General features: G+C 39.7%; 1 protein-coding gene across 3 annotated transcripts in view; it reads left to right on the forward strand.

Annotated features, from left to right (window-relative positions):
• Nucleotides 1-4,011: 4,011 nt before the first annotated feature.
• Nucleotides 4,012-14,080, forward strand: part of mkx.S (mohawk homeobox S homeolog) — a 97,983-nt gene continuing 87,914 nt past the window's right edge. The window contains exon 1 of one of the 3 annotated variants that reach the window (XM_018268724.2): nucleotides 4,012-4,366. In XM_018268724.2, the coding sequence (XP_018124213.1) occupies nucleotides 4,111-4,366 (256 nt within the window). In that variant the 5' untranslated portion in view covers nucleotides 4,012-4,110. 3 annotated transcript variants of the gene reach the window in all.

The following is a 14,080-nucleotide window of genomic DNA, read 5'->3' on the forward strand; positions in this document are numbered from 1 at the left end:
TTGGGTCAACCCTCACATCACTTGTTCTTTAACTAGGTCGTTTTCAGTTCTCTCTTTTGCTCACACCATTGCTTTTCATTAAGTAGCAAATTCTTTTCATTTCCAGAGGCTATTGCTCTGCTATAGATAGATAATAGATAGATAGATAGATAGATAGATAGATAGAGAGAGAGAGAGAGAGAGAGAGAGAGACAGAGAGAGAGACAGAGACAGAGAGAGAGAAAGAGAGAGAGAGAGATAATAGATAGATAGATAGATAGATAGATAGATAGATAGATAGATAGATAGATAGATAGATAGATAGATGATAGATAGATAGATAGATAGATAGATAAATAGATAGATAATAGATAAATAGATAGATAATAGATAGATGATACATAGATAGATAGATAGATGACAGATGATGATGATAGATGACAGATAGATAGATGATAGATAGATAGATAGAGAGAGAGAGAGAGAGAGTGAGAGAGAGAGAGAGAGAGAGAGAGAGAGAGAGAGAGAGAGAGATAGATAGATAGATAGATGATAGATAGATAGATGGATAGATAGATAGATAGATGATACATAGATAGATAGATAGATGACAGATGATGATGATGATAGATTACAGATAGATAGATGATAGATCATCTATCATCTAAGGGGGGGCAGAGGGGAGCTGCAACCCGGGGGGTCTGAGGTTTCTTCGCCAGGGGGCCCAGGGGGGGGTTTGGGGGCTCGAAGCAGCAGCCCCCAGTCCGACCCTGTAGATCAGTGATCCCCAACCAGTAGCTCGTGAGCAACATGTTGCTCTCCAACCCCTTGGATGTTGCTCCCAGTGGCCTCAAAGCAGGTGCTTATTTTTGAATTCCTGGCTTGGAGGCAAGTTTTGGTTGTCTAAAAACCAGGTGTACCGCCAAACAGAGCCACAATGTAGGTTGACAATCCACATAGGGGCTACAAAATGACCAATCACAGCACTTATTTGGCACCCCAAGAAAATTTGTCATGCTTATGTTGCTCCCCAACTCCTTTTTCTGCTGAATGTTGCTCACGGGTTCAAAAGGTTGGGGATCCCTGCTGTAGATAGATGATAGTTTTGTGGTTCTGAAAGGAAATCATTTGCAAGTAGGAATGAAATATGAAAAATGTTACTTGGTTTAAAAATATAATCATTGACATACACACCATGTATACAGTATATATATATATATATATATAGAGTTCAAGAGGACCCGCACACCTTGGTTAGTGAACCAAAAATTTCTTTATTTTTCAAACTTGTGCATCCAACGTTTCGACCCACATTAGGGCCTTTATCAAGGACCTTGATAAAGGCCCTAATGTGGGTCGAAACGTTGGATGCACAAGTTTGAAAAATAAAGAAATTTTTGGTTCACTAACCAAGGTGTGCGGGTCCTCTTGAACTCTACATAAATACTTTGACCCAGCACCCACGTTCATGGAAGACTGGTTTAGAGTGCAAGCGTCTGATTCAGGTTATATATATATATATATATATATATATATATATATATATATATATATATATATATATATAAATACTTAAACTGAAACATTTTTTTGTGCCTCATTTAAGTAGTTACTGGAAAAGCTATTTATTTGAATGAATATATTTTAATTAATTGTAATTGTTGTTTTGTTAGTGGCTCAGCAGCAGTTGCAGATTTACCCACTCAGTACTCTCTTTATTTTGAAACATGGAGCCCCCTAAGCTGGCACAGAGTCATCTGTCAGTGGTTATGGTGTGGGATGATCCCACTGGTGTCTAATAAAAGGGCAGCCAAGTTTGGGAGTTTTACTTTGAAAGCAGCTAGTAAGTTGCAGGTAAAACGTATTCGTCCCTTTTATAAAATGTATAATGAAACCATAGAATTCTTAATGAATCAGATAAAATTGAGCATAGGACTGGCCAGATATGGGATGACTTTGACGTAGTTGGCCAGCTTAAATATATTGCAATATATGGACAAACAATCCCTGTTTTGTTTAAAGGGTAAGGCATTTTTCAGTAGCAGTATGCACAAAATGTCTCTGTCTTAAATATATTGATAATGGGTTGAGTGCAGAGGAATCTTGTATTTGTCTATATATATATATATATATATATATAAATACTTAAACTGAAACATTTTTTTGTGCCTCATTTAAGTAGTTACTGGAAAAGCTATTTATTTGAATGAATATATTTTAATTAATTGTAATTGTTGTTTTGTTAGTGGCTCAGCAGCAGTTGCAGATTTAACCACTCAGTACTCTCTTTATTTTGAAACATGGAGCCCCCTAAGCTGGCACAGAGTCATCTGTCAGTGGTTATGGTGTGGGATGATACATATGTGGCAATGCTAGTCAGTTAATAGGTTGATACTATGGGTAATGCACATTTCTATGTAGGAAGCACATCAGGTCCTGGCTCTCGGCCACATGACTGGCTGAGCATCCTGGGATTTGTGGTTTTTCTTGGTGTAGAAAGATGTAGATTAGTCACATGGCTGTACAGAGAAATGAGATAGAGACTGATGGATAGACAGACATATGATAGGTATATCAGTAAATGACAGCTAATAGACATAGAAATATACATAGAAATCAATGTAAGTACTGGGGGTCGGCAAGTGTGATCACATCCACTTGATTGTTTCCATGGGGGGGGGGGGTTAACATCCTGCACCCGGGCCCCCACTGTCACTAGTTACACCACTAATAGATATGAGAAATAAATCAATAGGCATATAGATGGATGCTAGAGAGATAGATAGATAGATAGATAATACTACAGACAGAGCTAATAGTAGAGACAGAGTTAATAGTAGAGATAGAGAGAGAGCTAATAGTAGAGACATAGCTAATACTAGAGATAGAGCTTATAGTAGAGACAGAGCTAATAGTAAAGACATAGCTAATACTAAAGACAGAGTTAATAGTAGAGACAGATCTAATAGTAGAGATAGAGACAGAGCTAATACTAGAGGCAGAGCTAATAGCAGAGATAGAGAAAAAGCTAATAGTAGAGACAGAGCTAATACTAGAGACAGAGCTAATAGTAGAGACAGAGCTAATAGTGGAGACAGATCTAATAGTAGAGATAGAGACAGAGCTAATAGTAGAGACAGAGCTAATAGTAGAGACAGAGCTAATAGTAGAGATAGAGAGAGAGCTAATAGTAGAGACAGAGCTAATACTAGAGATAGAGCTAATAGTAGAGACAGAGCTAATAGTAAAGACATAGCTAATACTAAAGACAGAGCTAATAGTAGAGACAGATCTAATAGTAGAGATAGAGACAGAGCTAATACTAGAGACAGAGCTAATAGTAGAGACAGAGCTAATAGTATAGACAGAGCTAATAATAGAGACAGAGCTAATAGTAGAGATAGAGAAAGGGCTAATAATAGAGAAAGAGCTAATAGTAGAGACAGAGCTAATACTAGAGACAGAGCTAATAGTAGAGACAGAGCTAATAGTAGAGACAGGGCTAATAGTAGGGACAGAGCTAATAGTAGAGACAAAGCTAATCGTAGAGATAGAGAAAGGGCTAATAGTAGAGACAGAGCTAATAGTAGAGACAGACAGAGCTAATAGTAAAGACAGAGCTAAACGTAGAGACAGAGCTAATAGTAGAGACAGAGATAATAGTAGAGACAGAGCTAATAGTAGAGACAGAGCTAATAATAGAGACAGAGCTAATAGAAGAGATAGAGAAAGGGCTAATATTAGAGACAGAGCTAATAGTAGAGACAAAGCTAATCGTAGAGATAGAGAAAGGGCTAATAGTAGAGACAGAGCTAATAATAGAGAGAGCTAATAGTAAAGACAGAGCTAATAGTACAGACAGAGCTAATAGTACAGACAGAGCTAATAGTAGAGACAGAGGGGCTGGTGTAAGCGAGCTCTGTCTCTACCTGTCTTTTCCCAAACTGAGCGCGACTCGCAGAAAGAAGAGCGAGTGAACAGAACTCTCCTCCCCTCGCCCGCTGCCCGCCCCGGAACCTGCATTGTATCAGCACAAGATGTTCAGAGACTGCTCCGCGCAGCTGGGAAACATGAGCCGCGTGGAGTATGCGCAGTGCAGGCCCCTCTGCCCCAGATCCCTAAATAGAACAGATGAGAGGCGGCCGCGCTTGTGTGGTTATTGCTGGAGGACACGGAGCAGAGGAAACATGTGCGGGAGGCAGCGGGGATGGGAATAGGCAGCAGGCGAACTGGATTATCCGACCCCCGTCTGCTCCGACCCCACTCTCACATGCACCGGCCCCCGGGCTGAGCCGGACTCAAGATCCTTTCTCTTGTGGTGGAGTCTGTTCTTCTTTATTCCCACTGGCTGATCGGGAATCCCAAGAAGCGCGACCAACTGCACCAGGTGCGACGTCTCATTAACCCCTTATCCACTGCCTTATCCCTCATGTTCATTATTAAAGGGAAAGCCAAACATTCCTAAACATATTTGTAGCAGTGTTTGTCCCTTGCTGCTCCCTGCACTGCTGCTTCTGACTTCTGAAACAATGTGGTAACAAACCTGCCTTAGCTGTACGAGAACTGACTTTTGCTACATTGTTTCAACAGTGAGAGGCAGCAGTGCAGGAGGGACACCGAACAATTAAACAATGAGTGTGTGTTGAAAAGCGGCTTTTTATTGCATTTTTTCATTAGGCAAATAATTATCTCTGGGTGTGTGTCCCCTTTGATGTCTAACCTGGGTTTCACCTTCATTAATACTTTAGAAAGTTATTTGTAATAATAGCTGCAGTTACAAGTAGTGTCTGTCTGTCCCTTGCTGCTCCCTGCACTGCTGGTTCTGACTTTTGAAACAGTATGGTAATAAACCTGCCTTAGCTGCTGGAGAACTGACTTTTGCTACATTGTTTTAACAGTGAGATGCAGCAGTGCAGAAGGGATATCCAACAATTAAATAAATAGTCAGTGTGTGTGTTGAAAAGTGGCTTTGTATTAAATTTATTGTCATTAGGCAAATAATTATCTTTGGGTTTATGTCCCCTTTGATGTGTAACCTGGGTTACACGTTAATTAATACTTTATAAAGTTATTTGTAAATATAGCTGCAGTTACAAGCAGTGTCTGTCTTTTGTTGCTCCCTGCACTGCTGGTTCAGACTTTTAAAACATTATGGTGATAAACCTGCCTTATATGCAGGAGAACGGACTTCGGATACATTGTTTCAACAGTGAGCTGCAGCAGTGCAGAAGGGACATCGAAAAATTAAAAAAATGAGTGTGTGTGTTGAAAAGTGGCTTTATATTACATTCTTTGTTATTAGGCAAATAATTTGCTTTGGGTTTATGTCCCCTTTGATGGACACCCCGAGTTACACGTTAATTAATCATTTACAATAAAGTTATTTGTTAAAATTGCTGCAGTTACAAGCAGTGTCTGTCTGTCCCTTGCTGATCCCTGCACTGCTGGTTCTGACTATTGAAACAATGTAATAATAGATCTGGCTTAGATGCAGGAGAAATTACTTCTGCTACATTGTCTCAGCAATAGGAACCAGCAGTGCACAAGAGACAATTTACCCTTTTTTGTCATTAGGCAAAGAATTCCCTTTAAGTTGATGTCCCTTTTAACATGTTTATATATATATATATATATATATATATATATATATATATATATATATATATATATATATATATATATACAATACAATATTTATCAAGGCAGGAGTTAAATCCAATTTATTTACAGGGAATATCTAGATAGGGGAGATAAAATAGCCCACGTTATCCTCATTAAATAGAGAGGGCTGAATGGATCCGCTGTGTAGCGAATGAAACATGCCTGGAATTCGCTGTGTTCTCCGGCAGATTTGGAACATTGCTATTAATATAAGTCATAATGTATAAGCAAATGAGCCGACAGTTGGGCCATTCATTAACGAACCCTCTAAACTGACACTTTGTGTATCTTAATGGCATCCAAATGTAATGCCCTGCAAGTATTATAACACACACGTGTCATATGTAGAGTCGGCTTGTTACTCAACATGTAATCAATCATTTGGGGGGGGGGAGCGAAGGGATGGAGCTGGCGGAGTCCTGGAAATTCTGTCTGATAAAACGTTTTATTTCAATTAAAAAAAAAACAAAGGAAAACGAGGTGGAATAAAGTTAAAACAATAAGAGAAATGGGTAGTGCAGGGTTATCTTTATTGAAGGCAAAGCCCAGGCAAAGCATGACAGGGCCTGGGATTTATTATGAAAAATTACTATCTACAATCTATACTTTCAGCTCTTGTTGAACTACATCTGCTTGTACTCCCAGTAACTAAAGACTCTCAAATGGTGCTGGGAGTTGTATTTTACCAGCAGTGTAAATGGCTAAACTTCTGCACTTGGAAGTGTTGGTTTTGAAATCTTATCCTATTCCTACAATTCCAGTGTCCCTTCCCAGAGACTATTATCCCGCTGTTACTATAGGCACCATCTCTCCCTACTATACCTGCTATCCCACAGCCACACTCCCTTCCCAGAGACTATTATCCCACTGTTACTATAGGCACCATCTCTCCCTACTATACCTGCTATCCCACAGTCACACTCCCTTCCCAGAGACTATTATCCCACTGTTACTATAGGCACCATCTCTCCCTACTATACCTGCTATCCCACAGTCACACTCCTTCCCAGAGACTATTATCCCACTGTTACTATAGGCACCATCTCTCCCTACTATACCTGCTATCCCACAGTCACACTCCCTTCCCAGAGACTATTATCCAACTGTTACTATAGGCACCATCTCTCCCTACTATACCTGCTATCCCACAGTCACACTCCCTTCCCAGAGACTATTATCCACTGTTACTATAGGCACCATCTCTCCCTACTATACCTGCTATCCCACAGTCACACTCCCTTCCCAGAGACTATTATCCACTGTTATTATAGGCACCATCTCTCCCTACTATACCTGCTATCCCACAGTCACACTCCCTTCCCAAGAGACTATTATCCGACTGTTACTATAGGGCACCATCTCTCCCTACTATACCTGCTATCCCACAGTCACAGTCCCTTCCCAGAGACTATTATCCACTGTTACTATAGGCACCATCTCTCCCTACTATACCTGCTATCCACAGTCACACTCCCTTCCCAGAGACTATTATCCTACTGTTTACTATAGGCACCATCTCTCCCTACTATACCTGCTATCCCACAGTCACACTCCCTTCCCAGAGACTATTATCCCACTGTTACTATAGGCACCATCTCTCCCTACTATACCTGCTATCCCACAGTCACACTCCCTTCCCAGAGACAATTATCCCACTGTTACTATAGGCACCATCTCTCCCTACTATACCTGCTATCCCACAGTCACACTCCCTTCCCAGAGACTATTATCCACTGTTACTATAGGCCACCATCTCTCCCTACTATACCTGCTATCCCACAGTCACACTCCCTTCCCAGAGACAATTATCCCACTGTTACTATAGGCCACCATCTCTCCCTACTATACCTGCTATCCACAGTCACACTCCCTTCCCAGAGACTATTATCCACTGTTACTATAGGCACCATCTCTCCCTACTATACCTGCTATCCCACAGTCACACTCCCTTCCCAGAGACAATTATCCCACTGTTACTATAGGCACCATCTCTCCCTACTATACCTGCTATCCCACAGTCACACTCCCTTCCCAGAGACTATTATCCACTGTTACTATAGGCACCATCTCTCCCTACTATACCTGCTATCCCACAGTCACATCCCTTCCCAGAGACTATTATCCCACTGTTACTATAGACACCATCTCTCCCTACTATACCTGCTATCCCACAGTCACACTCCCTTCCCAGAGACATTATCCCAACTGTTACGATAGGCACCATCTCTCCCTACTATACCTGCTATCCCACAGTCACACTCCCTTCCCAGAGACTATTATCCACTGTTACTATAGGCACCATCTCTGCCCTACTATACTGCTATCCCACAGTCACACTCCCTTCCCAGAGACTATTATCCCACTGTTACTATAGACACCATCTCTCCCTACTATACCTGCTATCCCACAGTCACACTCCCTTCCCAGAGACTATTATCCCACTGTTACGATAGGCACCATCTCTCCCTACTATACCTGCTATCCCACAGTCACAGTCCCTTCCCAGAGACTATTATCCCACTGTTACTATAGACACCATCTCTCCCTACTATACCTGCTATCCCACAGTCACACTCCCTTCCCAGATACTATTATCCCACTGTTACTATAGACACCATCTCTCCCTACTATACCTGCTATCCCACAGTCACACTCCCCTTCCCAGAGACTATTATCCCACTGTTACTATAGGGAGAGACAGAGAGATCAGGCTTTGGGCAGTTAAATGGATAGCTGGAAAGTAAGACAGGTCATGTTATTGTAGTATAAGGTAGGAGAGCCTGGGGAATTCACACAGCTGTTCATATTTTATGTAGAACAGACAAATACAGTCTGAATTACATCCCTGCAAATATTTATGGTGGCCGCCCTTAAATGCTGCTCCGCTTCAGTCTAAACATAGTAAAACCACACTGGGATCCGGGGCTGACGTTGTAGCAGCAGGTTGTTGACGGCAGTGTATGAAGGAGGATCACTGTAATGTATCAGTCCCTGTTACACTGGGAATAGTCTTATGTTCATCAGAGCGCAGGGATCAAAGAAATCGCAGGCTCCCGGTGTCTTCTGAGTGCAGCAAGTCGCTCGCTCCTGGAACTGCACAAAGTAGCAGCCTCCGGGCACAATCCCCTCTGCTGCTTGACATGAGGGATCAATTAATGGTGAAATCTCTGGATATGGATCATTCCTTGCGCTAGCGATAGTCACAGACGGCTACTGTATACGCTGTCATTCAAAGCAGCAGCCAGGGCTGGGGAATAGGGCAGAGTAGATTCCACACTGGTTTTAGGTTACTGAGTACACACAGAACATGTCCCGCTTGCTTACAGTATGTGAAATCTGGTTTTGATACACGGGGCAGACAAGTATAGCATTATAGCCTCTCCTGGACCACAGCACGGGGGGTTAATCACCCAGTTTCTTTGGAAATGTGTGTATAGGTGCTGCGGCCCATTCCCAAGCTGAGATCATTATTTAACATTCATCTGTTATTAAAAAATGAATCCTTTCATTTATTTTTGCCCCTCAGTTAAATCCATCAACACAAAAATTACAGATTTGCCCCGATGACTGGACATTCTAAGCAACTTCCCAATAGACATTCCTTACATACACTTGCAAATGAAATCGCTGCCTCCGTTTAGTTGTAAAGTTTTCAATAAAAAAACATAAAAACCCTTTCTGCTCTCTGCCCTGGTGGCTGTGACTTTAGAAACAATGTCGCAGAAGGCAGCCTATGAGTAAGTGCCCCAGTAGGCACCAAATGAGTTAGGCTGTCATCTCTATGTCCTAATAAATTATTTGATTTTTTTTATCATATTTTTGGTCTTTACTTTTGGAGAGAACTCTTTTTGCTGTTTTAGCCGATGAACAGACCTGTCTCTGCTGGGGGAGAGCTGACTTCTGCTACGTGGTTTGAAAAGTCAAGGTCAGGAGTACAGAAAGGGATAAGGGAATTCCATAACCGGTGAACATTTATAGAGAGTGTATCCTGCAGAGTTCCTAAGAATTATATTTTTTTTTTATGAGTTACATCTCATTTAAAGAGGTTGTTTACCTTCCAAATACTTTTTTTCAGTTCAGTTGTTTTCAGATTGTTCATCATAATCAAAGTTATTTTCCAATTGCTTTCCAGCTTTTATTTTTTACTGTTTTCCAAAAATTTAAGTTTAAAGTTTAGGGGCAGATTTATTATCTATTTTTTTGTGTACTTTGACTAGGGAATAGTCCAAATTTGATTCGAATTTGAAAAAATTTTTTAAAAATTCATATATCGAAATTTATCATGTACTGTCTCTTTAAAAATTCGACTTCGACCATTCGCCATCTAAAACCTGCCAAATTGCTGTTTAAGCCTATGGGGGACCTCCTAGAACCCATTTGGAGTCAATTGGTGGACTTTGAAAAATCGTCGTTTTTTGGGGAAAAACTTAGAATCGAATTCGATCTATGCGCTATTCCTTCGATTCGTACAATTCGAATTCGGCCGAATACGGACCTATTCGATCGAAAACGGACCTAATCGAAAAAACTTTGACTTAATTTTGGTTGCTCTTTTTGAATTCGAATTCCAAGGTTTTTTTCAATTCAAAATTCGACCCTTGATAAACATGCCCCTAAATGTTCCAGTCTCTAATGTCTCAGTCTGGCAGCTCAGTGATCCAGGAGCATATGAACTGTTACAATTTAGTTGATACAATTAGTTGATACATTTCTCAGCAGCATCTGTGGAATATTAGTAACTATTGTATCAATATATTTACTTACCTGAAACTCTGGGCCGGTGCTCCTATCAGCAGAAAACTCCACCGGCCCGGGGTTTTTCCAGCGAGCACCACAGATCGATCCTTTTCCGGCTTCTTCTTTCTTCAAATTGCACAGGGCAGACGTATGCGCAGTAGAATGAAGTAGTCGACTTTTTAGTTGAAGTTCGGCTTTTCACTCTATCTCTATATATATATATATATATATATATATATATATATATATATATATATATATATATATATATATATATATATATATATATATATATATATATATATATATATATATATATATATATAAACTATAGCAGTGTTCTGCTGATAGGAGCAGGTTTCAGGTAAGTAAATACATTCACTTGGGGGTGCCTTACTTTTGGCACCCCAAGTGTGAAACAACGTTCCTTCTCCTTTAATGAAACTCAGACATTCTTCTCAGCAGAGACAAAGATAACAAATTTATCAACTATATGTATCAATTTAGACCATTGAGTCGCCGACCCCCTCCCAGAGCTGCTTTAGAAGGTGAAAAATTAAACTTTACACTTTATTAGAAAAACAATCACAAATAGAAAATTGAATGTAATTGGAAAAAGTCTTTATTTCTGGTGAACTGTCTGAAACCAACTGAACTGTAAAAAGTATTTGAAGGTGAACCACCCCTTTAAGTTCTCCTGCAGTCCATTAACTCTTTCCCCTCAAGCTGTGAAACAAAGACTCCTATAAACCTACTTTATTCACATTTCATACACTTGCTAAAATATATATCCCCACTCCGTTTGTCTCATAGCCCTTTCTCTGTTTATTGTTAATGTAATCTGTATATTCAGCTTACACCCATCTATTGTACAGCTCTACAGAATATGTTGTCACTTGAGATATATATATATATATATATATATATATATATATATATATATATATATATATATATATATATATATATATATATATATATATATAGTCTTGATAAAGGTCGAAGATGGGGACCGAAACGTTGGCCTGTTTTCTTGTAATGATGAACTAAATAAAGTTTTTATTTTTCTAAAAATCCCAATTCTTGGTGAACTCTGAATAATTGGCAAAAGGATAGCACCTGGGTTAGTAAACATTTGTCAGCGTGGGAGTGCTTGATACATCACAACTATATATATTAATAATTATTATAGTTTGCTGTCGTCTACAATAGTCCTGTTTCTACAGAACACGTTTCTTGGAACTATAACAGAAATAACTGGCTCCCCTGTGTATGGGCTCTAGTGGGAGGGACTGGAGAACTTCTGCAGGCTCAAAAATAAGAAATATAATAAAATATGATTAGTATTATACATTTTTATTGTATTGTATTTGCTGTCAATCTATGCAGAATGCTCGGCTGCGACTGCTAGAGGGTGGGTTGTTCCATAGGCAATTGTGTTTTGGGGAGAGGAAGGGGTTGCAGGTGCTCTGAACCCCCCTTGTGTGCAAGAAATATGGAATGGGCTTCCTAAAATGTGAAAATGAAACCATCATATGAGCATTTCTAGATCTTTAGAAGTCAATGAATGGGGGGGGTAAAGAGATTCCTAGGGCACAGAAAGTTGGTTACATACTGGTGTTTTTGCATGTACTGGAAATATGTAGTTCCACCATCATTCCCATGCCTCGCTCTATGTTTACTCGGAATATTTGGAAACTGTTGTGGCTACGACAGAGGGGTCTTGTTTTCTCCCTCCTTGTACTGAACTTGCATCAACATGTTGAAATATTTCATCTAGGACGGTGTCACATTTGTGGCACATTTGGGACAAGCTTGCACAATACAGAGTCAGCCCCTGTCTTCTAGAACATCATGTAGTTCATGTGCTTCCACTGGGTAACCCTTTGCAAGAACCAGAACCATCCCAGCAGAGTTGTATAGAAGCTCGCAGCAGCCGTAGTAGTGTATGTACTATTCCCTCTGTGATGTTTAAACTCTTCGTTTATCATGTTCCACAACAGGAGCCGCTGTCCTGACACGGAGTGAAAAAACACACTGTGGTTACAGCTTAATTTATAAAACATGTCCTATTAAAACTAGTTATTCTTATTTTCATTGTAATAATAAGACAGGACCTTGTACTTGATGATAACTAAGCTGTATATGTTCATACTGGTGGCAAAACCATCCTCATTTTTTAAAACTCTTTTTAGTAGACCTAAAGAGGCAAAACTTGTCCTGAACATACATTTTGGCAATTGTTTTAATCATAAAATAATCTGTTTGTTATATTGTGAGCTACGACCGAAGGTAAAGTGAGCCACATTACATAAAGGCGCCCTATCTGAAAACACTGAATCCCATATCCGCGCTGGTCGGATTATGCTTTTCTTTTTAATATACAGGTATGAGATTCATTATCCCGAAACCCATTATCCAGAGAGCTCTGATTTACAGAAAGGCTCCCATAGCCTCCAAAAAATCCAAAAACTATGTCCTTTTTCTCTGTGATAATAAAACAGTTGCTTGAACTTGATCCCAACTAAGATATAATTAATCCTCATTGGAAGCAAAACAGCCTATTGGGTTTATTTAATGTTGACATGATTTTCCAGTAGACTTAAGCTCTGAAGATCCATATTATGGATGGATCAATTATCCTGAAAAACCCAGGTCCCGAGCATTCTGGATAACAGGTCCCATATCTGTACAAACAAAACAAGGAATAATTTTCTGACAACCTCTTGTTTGGCATTTCTCCCAAAGTCTAAACTGACATCAGACAAAAACCACAAGTCTAATGTGTGTAGATGTATAGCTGACTAATAGAGAATTAGATTGTAAGCCCTATTGGTGCAGGAACTGAAAGTGAAGCAAAGACTGGAAAAAGCTGCAGAATATGTTTCTTCTCTCTACAGAACAATAATAGCTTTTCTTTTTCAACGTATTCTGTAGCACTTGTACAGAGACTGTACATATTCACTCATACAAGTATGGGATCTGTTATCCAGAATGCTCGTGACCTGGGGTTTTCCAGATAATGGATATTTCTGTAATTCGGATCTCCATACTGTAAGTCTACTGTGAACATTGCATAAGCCTGGTTTTGCCTCCAAAAAGGATCAATTATATTTTAGTTTGGATCAAGTACAAGCTACTGTTTTATTACATAGAAAACATTTTTGGATTATTTGAAGACTATGGGAGCCTTTCTGTAAATCAGAGCTCTGTGGATAATGGGTTTCGGGATAACGGATCCCATACCTGTATATTAAAAAGTAAACCATAAGCCGACCAGCACAGATATGGGACTCAGTGTTTTCGGCTAGGGCGCCTTTTTTTATTACAGAAGAAAAAAATCGGTTTCAAAGATCTAGATTATTTGGATAAACTGGAGTCTATGGGAGATGGCCTTTCCATAATTCGGAGCTTTCTGGATAACGGGTGTCCGGATAACGGATCCAATACCTGTACTGCATCACTCAGGGGGGAAGAGATGAACTTCACGTTTGCTGAGATCAAATGGCAGATGTTGCTGTACTTTCCATCTAGATATAAATGTCTTCCCATATTTATATATTTATTAATCTGCTGTTTTACCCAAACTTCTTTTGTAATTCACCCCCAAATGACCAGGTACATTTTTGTACATACAATATCTTGATCAGCACGGAACCTGGAGTGAAGTGAATTAATTCAAGACGTTTAATCATTATTTTGT

The sequence above is a fragment of the Xenopus laevis genome, chromosome 6S, assembly GCF_017654675.1.
Source record: "Xenopus laevis strain J_2021 chromosome 6S, Xenopus_laevis_v10.1, whole genome shotgun sequence".
NCBI classification, from domain to species: domain Eukaryota; kingdom Metazoa; phylum Chordata; class Amphibia; order Anura; family Pipidae; genus Xenopus; species Xenopus laevis.